General features: G+C 41.7%; 1 protein-coding gene across 1 annotated transcript; it reads right to left on the bottom strand.

Moving 5' to 3' along the window:
- Nucleotides 1–9,595: 9,595 nt before the first annotated feature.
- On the bottom strand, nucleotides 9,596–16,858 carry LOC121403928. Its single transcript, XM_041592218.1, has 3 exons — nucleotides 15,404–16,858; nucleotides 15,304–15,336; nucleotides 9,596–9,856 (listed from the first exon to the last, which is right to left on the bottom strand). The coding sequence occupies exons 1-3, from the start codon at nucleotides 16,703–16,705 to the stop codon at nucleotides 9,596–9,598; spliced, it is 1,596 nt and encodes a 531-aa protein (XP_041448152.1). The 5' UTR covers nucleotides 16,706–16,858.
- Between the last annotated feature and the right edge of the window lie 434 nt (nucleotides 16,859–17,292).

Genomic DNA, 17,292 nt, shown 5'->3' with positions numbered 1-17,292 from the left:
TGGTTTTTTGTTTAGGTTGTAGGTTCATAAAACAATTTAGCTGCTTTTCAGCCAAATCGTTTTATATACGTACATTTGTAAATATAAATGCAAGCATAAGTTAATTATAATTTTTTTTTAGTTGTTATACATATACTTATGTACATATATTTTAAAACTATTGATTATAAATATGCATTACTAATAGATATCATTTTAGGTGGGGAACATGGATGTGACTAAATTAATGCGAATTTTTTAAAATAAGTCATATCAAGTCGACTCAAAGGTCAGATTAACTTTTGACCCCGTTACAGTTTATATATAATCGCCTCCTCGTGGTGTTCCCTGGGTACCGATCTTCAATGAGCGGCGACTTTATGTAAATACCCTGCAGTACGGGTAAGCGATTTGTAAGCAACCACACATCGATGGCAACGTCATGCAGCTCGATGACATAAGCGATGACCTGCCATACGATGGGCTGTTTACTTTAACACAGGGATGTCCTAGGAGCATAATCGATGACATAGTAAGCGAGAATTAGCCGAAAGTCAGGCCTTAATAAGCGATGAATTTCCCTTAAAAAGTAAGGCCCTAATAAGTGATGTATTTAAGTAAAAAATTTTAATTTTTTGATGAAAAAGGCATGGGTAAATTCTGTTTTAAAATATTAAATTTCTTTTATTTATTGTTTTCTTATAAAAATGTATACATATTCACATTTTTGTGCTGTATGTTCTTTTTTCCACAGAACCTTTTTAGTTTTTTTGATTTTCTCATGTTCAACTGAATCGCCAGATTCAGATGGGTTAATTAAAATATTTTTTAATTTGTTAACAATGCTCTCAGTAGATCAGCAGTGCATTTACGCCAAAAACAGAACACTCGCCAAGATATGTACCTGTTCCACTCAAGACTCGCAAGAACCAAAACGCATGTAATTTCGCAATATCACATTTTCTTCATTTTTTACAACGCACAATAGACTATTTTTAATTAAATAAAACTCTGCACTTACCTGATAATAATTTTGCCCAAAATAAACAAAACCTGCGTCTCACTTTTCACCGCACAATTCTAACAACGTTGTCGACGCCGACGGCAAAACCGAATTCTGTTACGGCACGAGTCGTAACAGAAAGAAACAAAGAAAAAAAAGAGTTTGGTCTGACCGACGCGTCGATCGCGACGTCGACGTCATATTCTACTCGTCTGTCGCAGCGGCAGAGAAAAAATCCTGAATGACGCGTAGTTGACATTTGTCATCGCTCACTTCTGGTACTGCAGGGTATGTACAAAAAATACATATACATACATACATATATGTATATAACATTATTTTAGTTCATATCACTTTTTTTATATGTAATAAAGAATCTATGTGCACATATGATAAAAAATGAATCCCTATTTCCCTTGGTGAACGACTAGACCGATTTCGCCAATTCTTTTTTTTTGTGTTAGTTATTGTCATGAGAAGGGGTATATATATATATATTGTGTGAACAAATGGTTATAGCTTTGACAGAGAGACCTATCAATAGAAAAGCTAGCTTTGTATACGAAACACTTCGATAATATGATACGTTGCAATAGTTTTCTTTAATTTAAAAGGAATTTTCGTTTTTATAAATGCTAGCAATTAGACGTACAGGCTTAAGTTGCATAACTCACAATTCTGCAAGTCACAGATATAGAAGATCACGTCAAACATGCTTAATGTCAACTTTAATGTCAATGTCAACGTCAATGAAGTTGAACGAATCGATGGAATCGAAATCATCAACAACATAGAAATGTTGCTTTAGACCCCTATCGAGCTGCAACCTATCAATTATAACGCGGTAATATATTACAGTTCACAGCAAATCGTTGCTGTTGGACAAATGAACGTTGTGTGCCAATACTTCAAGGCATTTAAGTTTAAAAATGAAGCTACTGGATTGTGTTGCGCGAGCTGTCAAGTCAAATTGATACCATTGGTAGTGACATCGGAAGTCCGAGAAATATGCATGAATACGCTCAGGATGCTCTGTCGTATGTACATCATTATGGAACACCACATTTGTTTATAACGTTCACATGCAATCCAAAGTGGACTGATATTAGACAAGAATTATTTCATGGCCAATCACCCATTAATCGCCACGACATAACCGCAAGGGTGTTCAAAAGAAAGTTAAAATAACTCATGGATTATATTGTTAAGCATCGTGCATTCGGCGAAACGCGCTTTTGGATTTATTCAGTCGAATTGCAAAAACGCAGATTGCCACATGCACACATTTGGTTGGTAGAGAGGATAAGACCGGATAAAATCGATGATGTGATATCTGCGGAAATTCTCCGTGTATGGTGAATATAAAATGTTCAAAACGCTTTCCAAGACAATTAGTAGCAGAAACTATTAGTGGAAATGATGGTTACCCACTTTATCGCAAGCGATCCACTGACGACTACGGAAGAACAACAACAGTCAAAGTGTATCAGCATGACATTGAAGTTGATAATCGTTGGATTTTTCCGTTTTCGCCGTTACTCTCCAAAAAATTTAAAGCACACATAAATGTAGAATATTGCCACTCCGTAAAATCAATCAAGTACATGAACAAAGGTAGTTTTCGGAGTTGCTGCCGAAATTCAAACGAATTCAGTAGTAATGAGGCGATGTGGCGTATTTTTTCATTTCCAATACATGAAAGATACCCCACTGTTGTTCATTTGGCCGTAAATCTGGAAAATGGTGAAAGGGTATACTTTACAACGATTAACGTATTACAACGAATTGAGAGGCCGCCATTGACCACATTGACCAGCTTCATTGAAATGTGCCAGAATGATGACTTTACAAGAACACTTACAATTCCGAAATGCCACGATATTATACCTGGAATCAATCATTAAAGAAATTTCAACGACGAAAACAAGGACAGCCAGTTCCAAATTACCAACAAGTATTTTCCACAGATGCACTAGGACGACTTTACACAGTGCATCCCAGCCAAAACGAGTGTTTTTATTTGCGTTTACTGTTAGTCAATGTTCGTGGCCCAACATCATTCCAACATTTGCGAACTGTTAATGGTGTATTGTGCGTCACATACAGAGAAGCATGTCAACGTATGGGACTGCTCGAGAATGACACTCATTGGGACCACACTCCCGAAGATGCTTTGATTTCTTCAAATGCTAAACAAATACGAATATTGTTTGCCATACTTTTGTCTACATGCTTCCTATCAACAACGATTAATTTATGGAACAAATATAAAGATCACATTGCCGAAAATATATTAAATCAGGAGCGTGTTAGAACCTTAAATGATAATTTGCAAATAAATGAAAAAATGTACAATAAAGCATTAATATTAATTGAAGACATGTGCTTGATGATTGCCAACAAATTATTAATACAGTTAGGAATGACAACGCCCAATCGCCAAATGCACGACGCATTTAATCAAGAGTTAAGACGCGAAACGAAATATGATTCCGAAGAATTAAAAGAAACCGTTCAAGGAAACGTTCCCCTTATAATGAACCATGGTCCCCATGGTTCGCCACAAACAGTAGAAGCAACCCACGCTACACCCAAGCGAGGAGGCCGACACCCAAAACGAAGACTCAGCACCAGGAGACCAGCACCCAGGGGTTTACGTAATAAGTCTCGTCAATAATCTATATATATAAAAGAAAGTCGTGTTTGTTACAACACTTAGAACTCGAGAACGGCTGGACCGATTGCCATGGTTTTTGATTTGTTGTATTTGTTTCCGTCCCGAATAGCAGAATACATCTTAAAAACAATGAAAACTCGATATGTGTAATGAATAGATGCATTTCAATAGATGCTGATTTGTTTATTACACATATCGAGTTTTCATTGTTTTTCTTTCTCCATGTCAAACATTTGTTGTCCAATCCTGTCAAATAGTCAAATTCCCGAAAATAATACCTAAGATTTATTCTACAGTAAAAACATAAAATCATCGGAAAGGAACGGATCTGATGGAGAACGAGAAATTGCACGAGAACAGCGCCGTGTTAGTATGGAGCAAAGAAGGGGCTTAATTCGTGCTTCTCAAACACAAGAGCAAAGAGAGGCAGCCCGTGAAACGGCTAGGTTAGAAAGGAGAAATCGTCGAGCTTATCGTACGGATGAACAGAGGAATAATCTTCGAAGTGCAAGAAGAAACGGTTCAAGTTTCTGTATGATTGCACCATCGACTACAGCTTGCATCGTCTATCAAGTTGGTAGATATGTGAACTGCAATGAAGCAATTTGGCGTATATTTTCATTTCCTATTCACGAACGTCATCCCACTGCTTTACATTTGGGGGCGCATCTAGAGAACGGTCAGAGAGTATATTTCACAGCGTCGAATGCTGCTCAACGTGCCGAAATACCTCCAGCGACAACACTGACCAGTTTCTTTGCGATTTGTCAAAGCGATCCGTTCGCACGAACTTTGCTTTACTCAGAAATGCCACGTTATTACACTTGGAACGCTACATCGAAGAAATTTCAACGTCGGAAGCAAGGCGATGCAGTTCCTGGTCATTCAGATATGCGTTCTACTGATGCTCTTGGTCGTATTTACACAGTTCATCCGAAGAATGATGAATGTTTCTATTTGCGGTTGTTGCTGGTACATGTTCGAGGGCCAACATCATTTGAATCACTACGAACTGTTAATGGTATTGTGTGCCCCACATTTCGTGCAGCATGTCTAGAGCTAAATTTGCTTAAAAACGATACTCATTGGGACACGACAATCGCTGAAGCAATTATTTCTGCATCTCCAAGTCAGATACGCACATTATTTGCTATCATCATTTCAACATGCTTCCCATCGAACCCACGTGACCTGTGGAGCAAATACAAAGATAACATGTCAGAAGATATTTTACATCGAATTCGCGTCAGCTCAAGAAATTCCGATCTTGAGGTGAATGAGGAGATCCATAACCAGACTTTGCTCTTGATCGAAGATATGTGTTACCTCATGTGCGGCAGTTTGTTAGTTAGGTTAGGAATGCCAGCGCCAGATCGCGGAATGAATGACGCATTTAATAGAGAATTGGAACGTGAACGTGAATATGATCCACATGAACTAATCCAATTAGTTCAAACGAATGTACCTCTGTTGAATCCTAAGCAGAGGGAAGTCTATTATACACTGATTAATGCAATCGATGATGGAAATGGCGGCTTATTTTTTTTGGATGCCCCCGGTGGAACTGGGAAGACATTCCTCATGTCATTGATTTTGGCCACTGTACGTGCGAGATCCGAAATTGCGGTAGCAATTGCTTCTTCTGGAATAGCGGCCACATTGTTAGATGGATGTCGTACGGCTCACTCAGCGTTAAAATTGCCATTAAACCTTCAAACTACTGAACAACCGACATGTAACATTTCGAAACACTCCGCAATGGCCAAAGTTTTAGTAGCATCAAAAATCATCATATGGGACGAATGCACAATGGCGCACAAACGCGCATTGGAAGCACTAGACCGAACATTAAAAGATCTGCGCAATGACTCGAGATGTTTTGGTGGTGCAATGATTTTATTATCTGGCGATTTCCGATAAACACTACCAGTTATTCCAAGATCTACAGCTTCCAACGAAATAAACGCTTGCCTCAAAGCATCAAATCTGTGGCGATATGTAAAGAAACTTCAACTGTCTGTAAATATGAGAGTTGCATTGTTGAACGATCTATCTGCTGATGATTTCTCGAAGCAATTGCTGACTATCGGTAATGGACGTGTTCCTGTTGACAAATCGAGCGGTTTGATTGCATTTCCTCCAAATTTTTGCAATTTCGTATCATCAAAAGACGAGCTTATCAACAAAGTATTCCCGGATATCATTTCTAACCACAAAAATACTAAATGGTTAAGTGAGCGAGCAATTTTGGCCGCTAAAAATAAAGATGTAGATGACCTCAATATTATAATTCAAAATCAAATCGTAGGTACTCTGTATTCATTCAAATCTATCGACTGTGTAACAAACGAAGAAGAAGCCACTAATTATCCAACTGAATTTTTAAACTCCTTGGATGTGCCTGGTTTACCACCGCACAATTTAAAACTTAAAGTTGGCTCGGTAGTCATCATGCTTAGATATTTAAACCAACCAAAACTGTGTAATGGAACGCGTTTGGTGATAAGAAAACTGATGAGCAATGTTATTCACGCGTCGATACTTAAAGGAAAATTTAAAGATGAGGAAGTTCTTATTCCAAGGATTTCGATGATCCCAACGGATATGCCCTTTGAGTTTAAACGAATTCAATTCCCGATTCGTCGTGCCTTCGCCATGACGATCAACAAATCACAGGGCCAATCCTTGACTATTTGTGGCCTCAATCTAGAAAATGCATGTTTTTCTCATGGTCAATTGTACGTGGCATGCTCACGTGTCGGCAAACCATCCGCTTTATTTGTTCTTGCGCCTGACCAAAAAACAAAGAATGTCGTTTACCACAAAGTGCTTGAATGAAAATAAAGCCTAAATTAGTTCAACTAAAAAGTAACACGACATTCATTGACTGTTAGGCGGTACGAAGTTTGCCGGGTTATGTTTGTTGACGGGACAGCGGGAGTACTTAGGAGTCCATCAGAGATGGCTCGAACTAGCTGGCTAGTTTCATCAGCCATGCTGGTCGCCAGCATTCGAGTCTGTTCGACCATAGCCACTCTAATCGCTTCAGCGATAGACTGCTGGATGGCCTCTGCCATTGTTGCCTGGCTCTGTTGAGTATCGCCAGAGACTTGAGACATATTGGCATTGGACGGCTGGACACTTCAGCTTTCTTTCTTTGACTTCTAGTCTAAAGGGACTGAGAAACAAAGGGCATCCGTGAACTGGAAGTAGACGGACCACCGGGACTAAGATTCTCAGATGAAGCTGATATGAATTTTAGGTCTTACTGACACTGGGGACCAGTACCAGAAACTTTAGAGGTGAAACACGCTCTACGAAAACTATGCCCACAACTTGCCAACAGTAGTTAGGCCTGATAAACAATAATCTCTGTGCAAATTTGACAATATTTTCCAGTATCAACTGAGACCGATAAATTCTCCGTACTACGGGATACCACCATTTCGGTAATGGAACCAAGTAAACTAATCAATAATGGGTATACAATACGAATAAGAAAGATATTATATATTATAAAAAACGAAAAAAAATCAAAATCAATTTATATAGGTAGATATATTTAAAATAAACTTAGGAGCCATGCAATCGCCTTTAAGTAAGAATAGAGTAAAAAGAACAGATTGCAGTGTTTACGGGAGAGGAAGAGACAGAAATAGGGGTAAACTATTTGTAACTAAAATCTGCATCCCAGGCTTAGTCCGCGGAAGGGCTGGATATTAATTATCGTAAGTCCCTCATCCGACGAAAACTAAAAGGTCAGTTCAGCAATATAGTCTTTAATGCGGTACTGGATCGTATGAACCAACCATTAGGTTTAGAAGTCCAAAGTAAACTAGGCTTACTGAATCACGCGACTCGTTAATCTTCTCAGGGTTACTTAGGGACAACCAAAACCATATTAAGAAGGAAACATTTCAGTCAGATTTCTCAATAACGTTTGGAGGATGCTGTCATTTCCTGGTGTAGCTAGCCACTAGCTTAGTTCCTACGCAATATCACCAACTGAGGTATAACATGTAAGGCTAAGCGTTGACCACGGAGTATAACCAATGAAAGTTATAACACTTCCAGTGTATCGGACCTTCCAGACACCAGTATACCCAAATACGATTCTAGGCCATATAAGCCATGCTTAGCTTACACGGATCCAAAGTATCCACTGGATAACTGAGACAGGAAAACGGACATTTGCAAAAACGATCTAGCATAGGTTGAAGTCAGGTGTTACAAATGACCAAAGTGTTTATTTATGATCGGGGCAGGCCAGATCGGGCCCCACGTTGGGCGCCATTAATAGGATAAATGTAGCATGTCACCTACAACGATAGTTGCTGTAGATGGGCCACTCGAGCTGGTCTGGGTTGTATTTCAAAAGGTTGAACGCGCTGGCTCCGGCTGTATTATCGGTAGTAGGAGTGGGATCCGATATGGGCTTATGAATACGTGCTCGCTGTCTGTACCAAATCGTATTATTTTTATTCGCGTGCATAACCTTGCTTCGACCGTTTAAGCGATATGAGGAGGCTATGAGAACAACATATAGAATGGGAACTTAAAGGGAAGGGGAAACTAAACAACTGCAATGCCTGTTAGCTGTGCAGGTGTGTTGCAGGGTGGGCCAATGCCCACCCAACCTTAATCACACCATTTCCGCGATTTTTTTGGTGTTATGGAATGATCCCTTTTTGTTTAGGTTTACACCATATTCCTCCGACCAGACACTCGCATGGCTCCTAAGACGAAATTTAGCATGTATTCATGGCAACACTAAGATAATTTCGGAAATTCAGAATTATGCATCTATTATACTAAAAAACGAGAAGGAACGTGTGAGTAGCTTTTGGGGACGCGACTCTCCTTATACCCGTACTCAGTCAGTATATACATTGTTGAGCTTATGATTTTTTAGAATTTTAGAAAAAACAAAAATTTTACATTTTACATTTTTTTGCTACATCATCTATCTACATATACATATACAATGTATATTCTCCATCTAACATGTAGATTATAGATGTACCATTCATATTCTACATCTCCTCCGCTAAGGGTTTCTCGCGCACTGAACGCGGCAGAGTGTGCGAGTGAGAAGGAAAATGAGTTGCGTTGTCGTTTGTCGGAGGGGGCGAGGGGAAACAACTGAAAATTTATTTCTTCATTCTGGCTATAATTATGATCCGATCTGATTAACTCTTTTTTGAGTACGGGTATAACAAACTAACTCTAACCGAGTCCGATGATCCTATTGGGCTTTGAGGTGGCTCAGAGGGGGCTTAGCTGAGGCCACCGGACGGGTCGCAGGTTGCGGATAGCGAACGGCCTACCCTAGTGGGTAGGTCAGCTGCGAATAAGCGGACATCCCAAAGAGTAGCAACTAAGTTGGCTCTGAGGGAGAGTACCGAAATAAGCAGTCCCGGACAGCCAGCGGGTGTTCGCGACGCAGCAGCACTGACGATGCGCTTGTGGTGCCGCCTCTCATTAAGTAGCTCACACACTCCCATCCCTACACATTACCTACCCACATCCCAGCCCCAACACTTACCTCACACCGGGCCGGACTAAGGTGTCACTCGACCCGTGCCAAGAGTCAGCCTGGCTGGGGGCCCGGTACAAAACTAGCCCAGTCGTGAACGGAGAGCTCAGAGACTTGGCAGCCCCTGTTCTAATTATGCCTTACCCGGGTAAAGTAGGGCTCTGCCGGGGTGGACCGTTCCCCTTCTCTGCAGCTCGTGGGAATCATTTGGAAAAAATACACAAAATACAAAAAAGAAAACAAAAACGAGAAAGGCACTCCCCAAATGCCGGCTGGGAAAAATTCCAAGCGGGAGAAGGCAGCGGCCCGAAGGCCTGGCCCGATCCGCTCAGATGCAGAAAAGACCTGTACGGTGGAAGACGCGGGTATGAACCATCCCAAATCTGGGATGGGTGGAAAGCTAACCACAGTTAGCCACCATGATCTTCTTGGAGGTCTTGCCGGACTGAGAGCCAAAAGATTCAATCTTCTTGACAATGTCCAAGCCCTCAACCACCTCGCCAAAGACAACATGCTTGTTGTCCAACCAAGCGGTCTTCACGGTGCAAACGAAGAACTGGGATCCATTGGTGTGGGCACCCGCATTGTCCATCGACAGAATGCCAGTGCCGGTGTGCTTCAGCTGGAAGCAATATTGCGTCTGCCCAACCTTCCGGTGAAGCTGCGGGTGATGGCTTGCCATCAACCAGTGTTCAAGCCAAAAAATTCAGCTATGCCGAAAAGAGGAGTGCTGGGCACATACTCCGTCGGCAGAACGCCAGCAAAGAAGTCAGTCCAACAGCAGACTGGCTGAAAAAGGTGGAATGGGCCTCGGCGGTGCTGCCCAACTTCAGTGTGGAGCCACAGAAGGTGGCTGCACAACCGAAAAGGCAGTGTTCGCAAGAGACGCCCGGACCTGCCGCGAAGCCCTCCAGAGTGCTACCGAACGTATCCTTCGCGCAGATTGCCAAGGAGAGGACACTGATAGGCGTAGTACCTAGAAGCCAATGGAAGTGGGTGGAAGCGGCACTGGCCAACCGCTGCTTCGAGCTTCTCGAGAAGGATCCTGGGCCACCTCCAGTCTGCAAAGACATGGGATGGTTCCAGGGAAGCATCAAAGTGGTAGCCTGCGAAGATGAGCGCTCCGTGAAGCTATACAAAGCTGCGGTGGCGCAAATCGGAGAAGTCTACGCTGGGGCGAAGCTCGTCGCTGTGGACTGGAGCGAGGTGCCCAGTAGACCAAGGACCCGTATATGGGTGCCGGCCACTTTTAAGGAGCCCGAGCGGATCCTCACGATGTTGCAGAGATGCAACCCTACACTGCCAACCTCAGACTGGAAGGTGGTCAAAGTGGAGGCATCAAAGGGCCCCACAAATCAGGCAGTGGTAGTCCTAAATAAGGAATCGCTAGCCCCGATCGAGGCAGCCAAGGGAGAGCTCAACTTCGGGTTCAGCTCGGTGACCATGAAGGTCTACAAGTCGGATGCAGCGGCCGAGGCGCTTTCTGTCAACAACCCAGTTGAGCAGGACGTTGCCTCGGAGATCGAGGCACCCGAAGTAGACCCGGAGCCGGAGCCGGCCCTGGAGAGCTACTCCTCGGAGACGGAGCTGATGCTCGATTTTGAGGCGCTGTGTCGGGACGAGATCCTCGACGACTCTGACTCCGATATAACAGTGGTGGAGAATGACTCTAATGAAGTCTCTTAGGCTTCTGCAGATAAATCTCCACCACTGTAAAGCAGCATCCGCTGCCCTAATACTCCGCTTAGTCGCAAGCGGAGGGGACATAGTCCTAATCCAAGAGCCCTGGGTGGTAGGAGGCAGTGTCTGTGGATTAGCGACGAAGGACTACAAGCTGATTGTAGCCCAAACTGAAGGTAAAATTAGAACCTGCATACTAGCAAGAAAGCACCTAAATATCTTTCTGCTCCACAATTTTAGCAATGGCGACAACACGGCGGCTAGCCTAGAGCTACAAGGGACACGCCTGAACCTGGTGTCGTCCTACATGGCTCACGAGGAAAGCGATCCTCCCAGTGACCTCGTTCGCAAGATAGCCAGCGACAGCGAGAGGTCGGATACAAGCCTAATAATAGGCTGCGATGCCAACGCTCACCACACCCAATGGGGGAGCTCGGATAAAAATGTAAGGGGTGAGTCACTTTTCAGCTTCATCCTAAACTCCAACCTAATTATTGGTAATCGGGGTAATGACCCCACTTTCATCATAAAAAACCGTCAAGAGGTTATTGACCTCACTTTATTGTCTCACAAACTGTCAGACATAATGAAAAGTTGGAGAGTCCTAGAGGACCACTCCTTCTCCGACCACAGGTACATCGAGACAATCCTATCGCTCGAAAGCACCATACCCACTGTGAGAGTAAAACAGGGGTATGCACTTTTGTATCTCTTTATTACGCCGCACACGTCTTATTTTTCTTAATGCACCTTTTCGAATGAGCGAGCGTCTTTTCTGGAGGCCGTATATTCCGTCTTTCCCAGTGTGACCTTATATTTAGGGGTTATTCATATGCGATAGTGCTGCCGTATTGGCAGTGGGTTAATCTTATAGAGAGGGGCTGATAGGGGTTATCCTACCACAACTCGGCCATCCTGACTGATGGATCACCTGATTCACTTAGATATACGGGAGTTTTACAATAGTTTACAGTTTTTTCTTGTACTTAGTATATTACAGTTTTACTTATATATTAACATTTATTTTTGTTGCCTATCCAGTGTTTTATGTTTTGAATACTCCAAACACCTTGATACGGGTTACGGGATACTTGAAAACCTTCTACGTCTTTTAACAAAAACCTGTCATTTCTTAATACTTTTTCGATTACGTAAGGCCCTTTGTTTTTGGGAATTAATTTTTTAGATGCTCCTACTGTGCAATCAAAATTTTTTACCATCACATAGTCTCCTTCTTTATATTCTTTCGGTTTCTTTAGGCCCTTGTCATGTTGCTTTTTGTTGTATGCTTGGGCTATTTCTATATTTTTCGCCGCTTCCTCTCTTAGTTCTGTTAAATCTTTGCTTTCTTGTACATCATTCAACTGTTCTAGTTTTTCTTTTAATTCGTCTACTATTTTTCCTCTCTGTTCTATGCCGAATAATAGTTTACACGGAACTTGTTTTGTGCTTCGATGCTGCGTGCTATTTAATGCATGTTCTACTTTGTCTATCACTACATCCCAATGTATACCCTTTTCTGGCGCCACTAATTTCGCTATCATTGGTCCAATGCTTCTGTTGACTCTTTCCACCTGACCATTCGCTTGTGGCGATCCTGTTGCGATTTTAGTGTGTTTAATATCAGTCTCTGTCAAGAACTCATCGAACTCGTTTGATGTGAAACAACTTCCTCGATCTGAAATTATGCATTTGGGTTTGCTGTATGCTCTAAAATAGTCTTTTAACGAAGCGATGACCTCCCGTGTATTCGTTGTTTTTGTTGCATATAAGCGCACAAACTTTGTGAAAGCATCAATTACTACTAAGATGTGCTTTTTTGATCTTCCTGAATCAACCGGACCGTAGTGATCGATGTGGATTAGTTCAAATGGCTTATTTCCTTTTGGAATGGAGTGTAAAAATCCTTCTTTTCCTGTTTTAGGCGAAAACGCTACGCATTTCAAACAATTTTCAATATGACCGGAGCATTTTTCTTTTACGTTTGGAAACCAATAGCTTTTGCCTATTATATTCATAATTTTGTCTCTGCCTATATGTCCTATTTCGTTATGATATTTGTATAACACGTGATCTTCCATTTCGGTTGGAACATAGAATAACAATCTTCCGTCATTGCTTTTCCTGTAAACTACACCATTTCTCATTTCAAAAAACTTGTGTTCATTTTCTTCTAACTGTTGCTTGATATTTTTAACTATTTGGTCCTTGGCTTGGCAAATAACTAAGTTGTCTTCAAACGTGTTTGTTTCTACAATGAGAATGTTTGTGCATCTACTTAGCGCATCTACGTGCTGCATCCTGCTGCCTTCTCTATGGCTCAGCTCATAATCATAACTTTGCAGCTCTAAAGCCCATCTAGCAATACGCGGGTTGAGCTCAATTTTGTTGAGCGTTAGTGAATTACAGTCAGTAACGATCTTGAAACGTTTTCCATATAAATATATGCGAAACCTGCGTAGTGGGTAAATAATTGCCATTGTCTCCAGCTCAAAGCTGTGATATTTTGATTCCGCTGCAGTTGTACGCTTAGAAAAATAAAAGATTGGATGCAGTTTTCCGTCGTCTTTCTTCTGAAGTAGCACTGCCCCGAAACCAAGAGCGCTTGCATCACAATGCAATTCTATCTCGTCTTTATGATTATAAAGTGCTAAAATGGGTGCTTGCATTAGCATTTCCTTAAGCGATGAAAAGCAATTTAATTCGTCTTCACCAAATTTAAACTCTGTATCTTTTCTCAGAAGATCGTAAAGAGGTTTGGCAACAGTTGAGAAATCTTTTATAAATCTCCTGAAATAGGAGCATAAGCCAAGAAAACTTTGTACCACCTGTATCTTATTCGGGATTGGAAAGTTTTTGATTGCTTCTAATCCTTTTTCATCTGCCCTTATACCTTGTCCGTTGATTGTGAACCCCAGATATTTGATATTAGATTGTAAAAACTCACATTTGTCTATACGCAATTCTAATTTGTTTTGAGCCAACCTAATAAAGACTTCTTTTAGCGTTTCTAAGTGTTCCTGCGTATCTTTGCTGGCTACCATGATGTCGTCCATATATGCAATAACTTTGTCATCCCTAATTAAATCATCGAATATTTTATTAACAAACCTCTGAAACACTGCTGATGCCGTTTTCAGTCCCTGTGGCATTCTAAGGAACTCGAATTGTCCTAAAGGTGTCACGAACGATGTATATCTAATCGATTCCTCATTAACGAATACATGGAAATAACCATTTTTGAGATCAAATTTCGTAAAGACTCTTTTGTTGGCTAATTTGTCCAGCAGATCATCGATGAGGGGTATGGGATAGTTGTCCTTAATCAAGGTCTTGTTGAGTTTTCTAAAGTCTATACACAACCTTAAATCCCCCGTTTTCTTTTTGACTAGTACGATAGGTGAAGCGTATTCAGACTCGCTGGGTCGTATTATTCCTTTTCTTAAATATTCATCTAACAATGTTTGCAGTTTATCTTTCTCGGTATATGATAGGCGCCTTGGAGCACAACTAAAAGGTTTTGATTTCTCTAAGTTAAGTTTTATCTCGCATTTGACTAAAGGTTCTTTTGGTTTTACCGTCTTTACGTAATAGTCTTCGATTATTTGCCTTAGTTGACACTTAAGCCTATGACTTATGTTTCCCCGCAGATGTAATCAACTTTTTCATCTTCCATATAATTGATATTAAAGATGTCTGGAACAATAATATCATTGTATGTGTCATCAGCTTTGCTGTTAAGGATTTCATTCATAACCATCGCATCGTTATTTATCGAATTGACTGTTTTCTTTTTAGAATTTTTTGGTCTGGTAGAATCGCTAAACTCTTCAGCAAACATTTCATAAGTTACTCCTGTTTCTCTAACAACGTTACTAACGGTTTTACTAACAATTTCGTTTACCTCTTTACTAATAGTATCACTTACAATTTCACTAACTCCTTCACTAACGGTTTCACTAACAATTGCACTAACTTCCTCACTAACGGTATCAATAACAATTTCATTACCATTATCTATTTTGATTACCTCATCTATAACTATTTTATCTAAATTTTCTCTACTCTTTGTACTACTTATTATACTAGTATGTTTTCCAACCGTTTTGATTTACATTTTATCATTTTCAATCGGAATTGCTGGATTTTCACTTAAATGATCATTGGCTTCCGAATTCAAAGCGTCTAACGTAACCATTTTTAAAGTACTTAAGTCCAAGTTTAAGTCGCATGCATTCATAAAATTTCTGCCAAGAACCACACCATGACTCATAGACTCGTTCGACACTACGTTCAAATAAAAATAGCATTTTAGTCTTCCTTTCAAAACATAACATACAATTTTTCCAAGTGTTTTCAATTGGCTTTTATTAAGCCCAAAATATAATTCCAAAACTGGTTCCAAACGAATTTCTCTAGAGATTAAACTTTTCTTGATGAACGATATGGGACTGCCAGAGTCTATGAGGCATGCTGAAATTAATGGTGTTACGATATTGTTGCAAAAGAAAATCTTACAGTATCTTACATAATTATTGTATGTTACGCTCTTCCTCTCCGGGCATTGTCCGACCAGATGTCCAAATACCCCACAGGCGTAGCAGGATCCAGGCTCCCTTTTTGGTTTGAGACAGTCCTTGGCGAAATGACCTCGCGAGTTGCAGTTGGCGCAACGTAGGTCCTTGGTCGCCGAAGAATTTGCCAGGCCTTGTGATGATGTGGCATGCTGCATACGCTCCGGAAGGCGAATCTCCGAAAAAGCACGCAAAATCTGCTTCGGATCGGAGAAGCACTGAATGCGAGCCTGATCTCGCAAGCCCGGGGACGGAATTCCCTCGATTATCTTCTCTTTCAATTCTTCTGTGTCTATGTTGATGTTCCTGGCCAACATCATTTTTTCTTCGTAGTATGTGGCAAAATTTTCTCCATAAAGCCATTGGCGCTTATGGAACCTGTCTCTGAGTTCTCCTTTGGTGATGTTTGCCCCGAATGCCACGATCAATTGCTCGCACAGGTGATCAGCTGATTCCAAGATGCGCGAGGAATCTGCATGGAGCCAGCGCTGAGCGTTTCCTTTGAGCTTGGCAATCAGCAGCATTCGTTTAGTAATGTTGTCCAGTTTGTAGATTTGGGCAATGTTCTTCACCTGTATGACCCAGTTTTTGGCGCACTGTGTCCCGTCGTATTCCATAGTCACTTCCTTTGCTAACGTAAGCGATGCTATCGGAGATTCGCATATGTTGTTTACATTTGTGTCTTGACGTTTTGCAACACCGTCTGAATTGTCGTCTTTTCCATTACTGCTGTCAGGGCCGCTATTAACATTGGTGCTGTTAGCGCAAACGGTGTTGTTAACTTCGGGGCTGTCAACTGTAGCACTGTTATCGTTGTCGCTGTTAACTGAGTCGTTGTCTTCGTCGATGACGTCATTGGATTGGCCGACGTGAACGATCTTGTTTATTTCGTCATGGATTTGCCGCAGCATGTTTTTTCCTGCTTCAATGTCTGCGCGCAATTTCATCAGAGCGACGTACTCGGCTTCCACCGTGCTCCACTGTCCCATGCTTGGAATATTTTTCTCCTGCATGCCTCGAGTTGATGGTGCTGCCTCTTCCTCGACCGACGACGCTAAAACTGGTGCTTCGCCTGCCGCCTGTTGATGTTCCACTTGGTCGATCGAACCTTCTGGTGGGTCGCCTCGTGCGTTTGGTGAAATTGCGCTTACGCGTGCGATCAGTTCGGCTTTGGAGCCTTGAGTTGGTAGCCCAAGTCCAGCCAGCCACCTTTTTAGTTGCGCTGACGAGAATTGATTTGGTTCGAAGTCGCACATTGTGAGTAAGGCCCACTTCTGAGATTGTGAGAGTAAAACAGGGGTATGCACTTTTGTATCTCTTTATTACGCCGCACACGTCTTATTTTTCTTAATGCCCCTTTTCGAATGAGCGAGCGTCTTTTCTGGAGGCCGTATACAAAATCGTCCCCACAAAAACAGACTACTGCGTTCCGAGGTAGTATACAGATACCCCCTTCGAAACAATCATCCCTCACAGAATAAACTGGCTTGAGGGACCACCTGGTCCAAAGGGAGCCATTCGAATCTTTACTGATGGCTCAAAGCTGGACAACAAGGTCGGAGGAGGAATCTACTCCGAACAGCTGAACATAAGACACTCTTTCAGGCTCCCGGATCACTGCAGTGTCTTCCAAGCGGAAGTCATAGCGATCAAGGAAGCTTTGAGCTGTTTTCAGGAACTAGCCCCTGCGGCAACTCATATAAAAATCTATAGTGATAGCCAAGCTGCGATCAAATCGCTGAATGCGATAACAACAAGCTCGGCTACCGTGGCAAACTGTCGCAAATCTCTTCATGAGATGGCTTATCAGTTCGTCATCAGCCTAATATGGGTCCCGGGCCAC

This window comes from Drosophila obscura, unplaced genomic scaffold, assembly GCF_018151105.1.
Source record: "Drosophila obscura isolate BZ-5 IFL unplaced genomic scaffold, ASM1815110v1 contig_176, whole genome shotgun sequence".
Classification (NCBI taxonomy): domain Eukaryota; kingdom Metazoa; phylum Arthropoda; class Insecta; order Diptera; family Drosophilidae; genus Drosophila; species Drosophila obscura.
The sequence above is the reverse complement of the archived record's forward strand: the minus strand, read 5'-3'. Positions and strand labels throughout refer to the sequence as shown.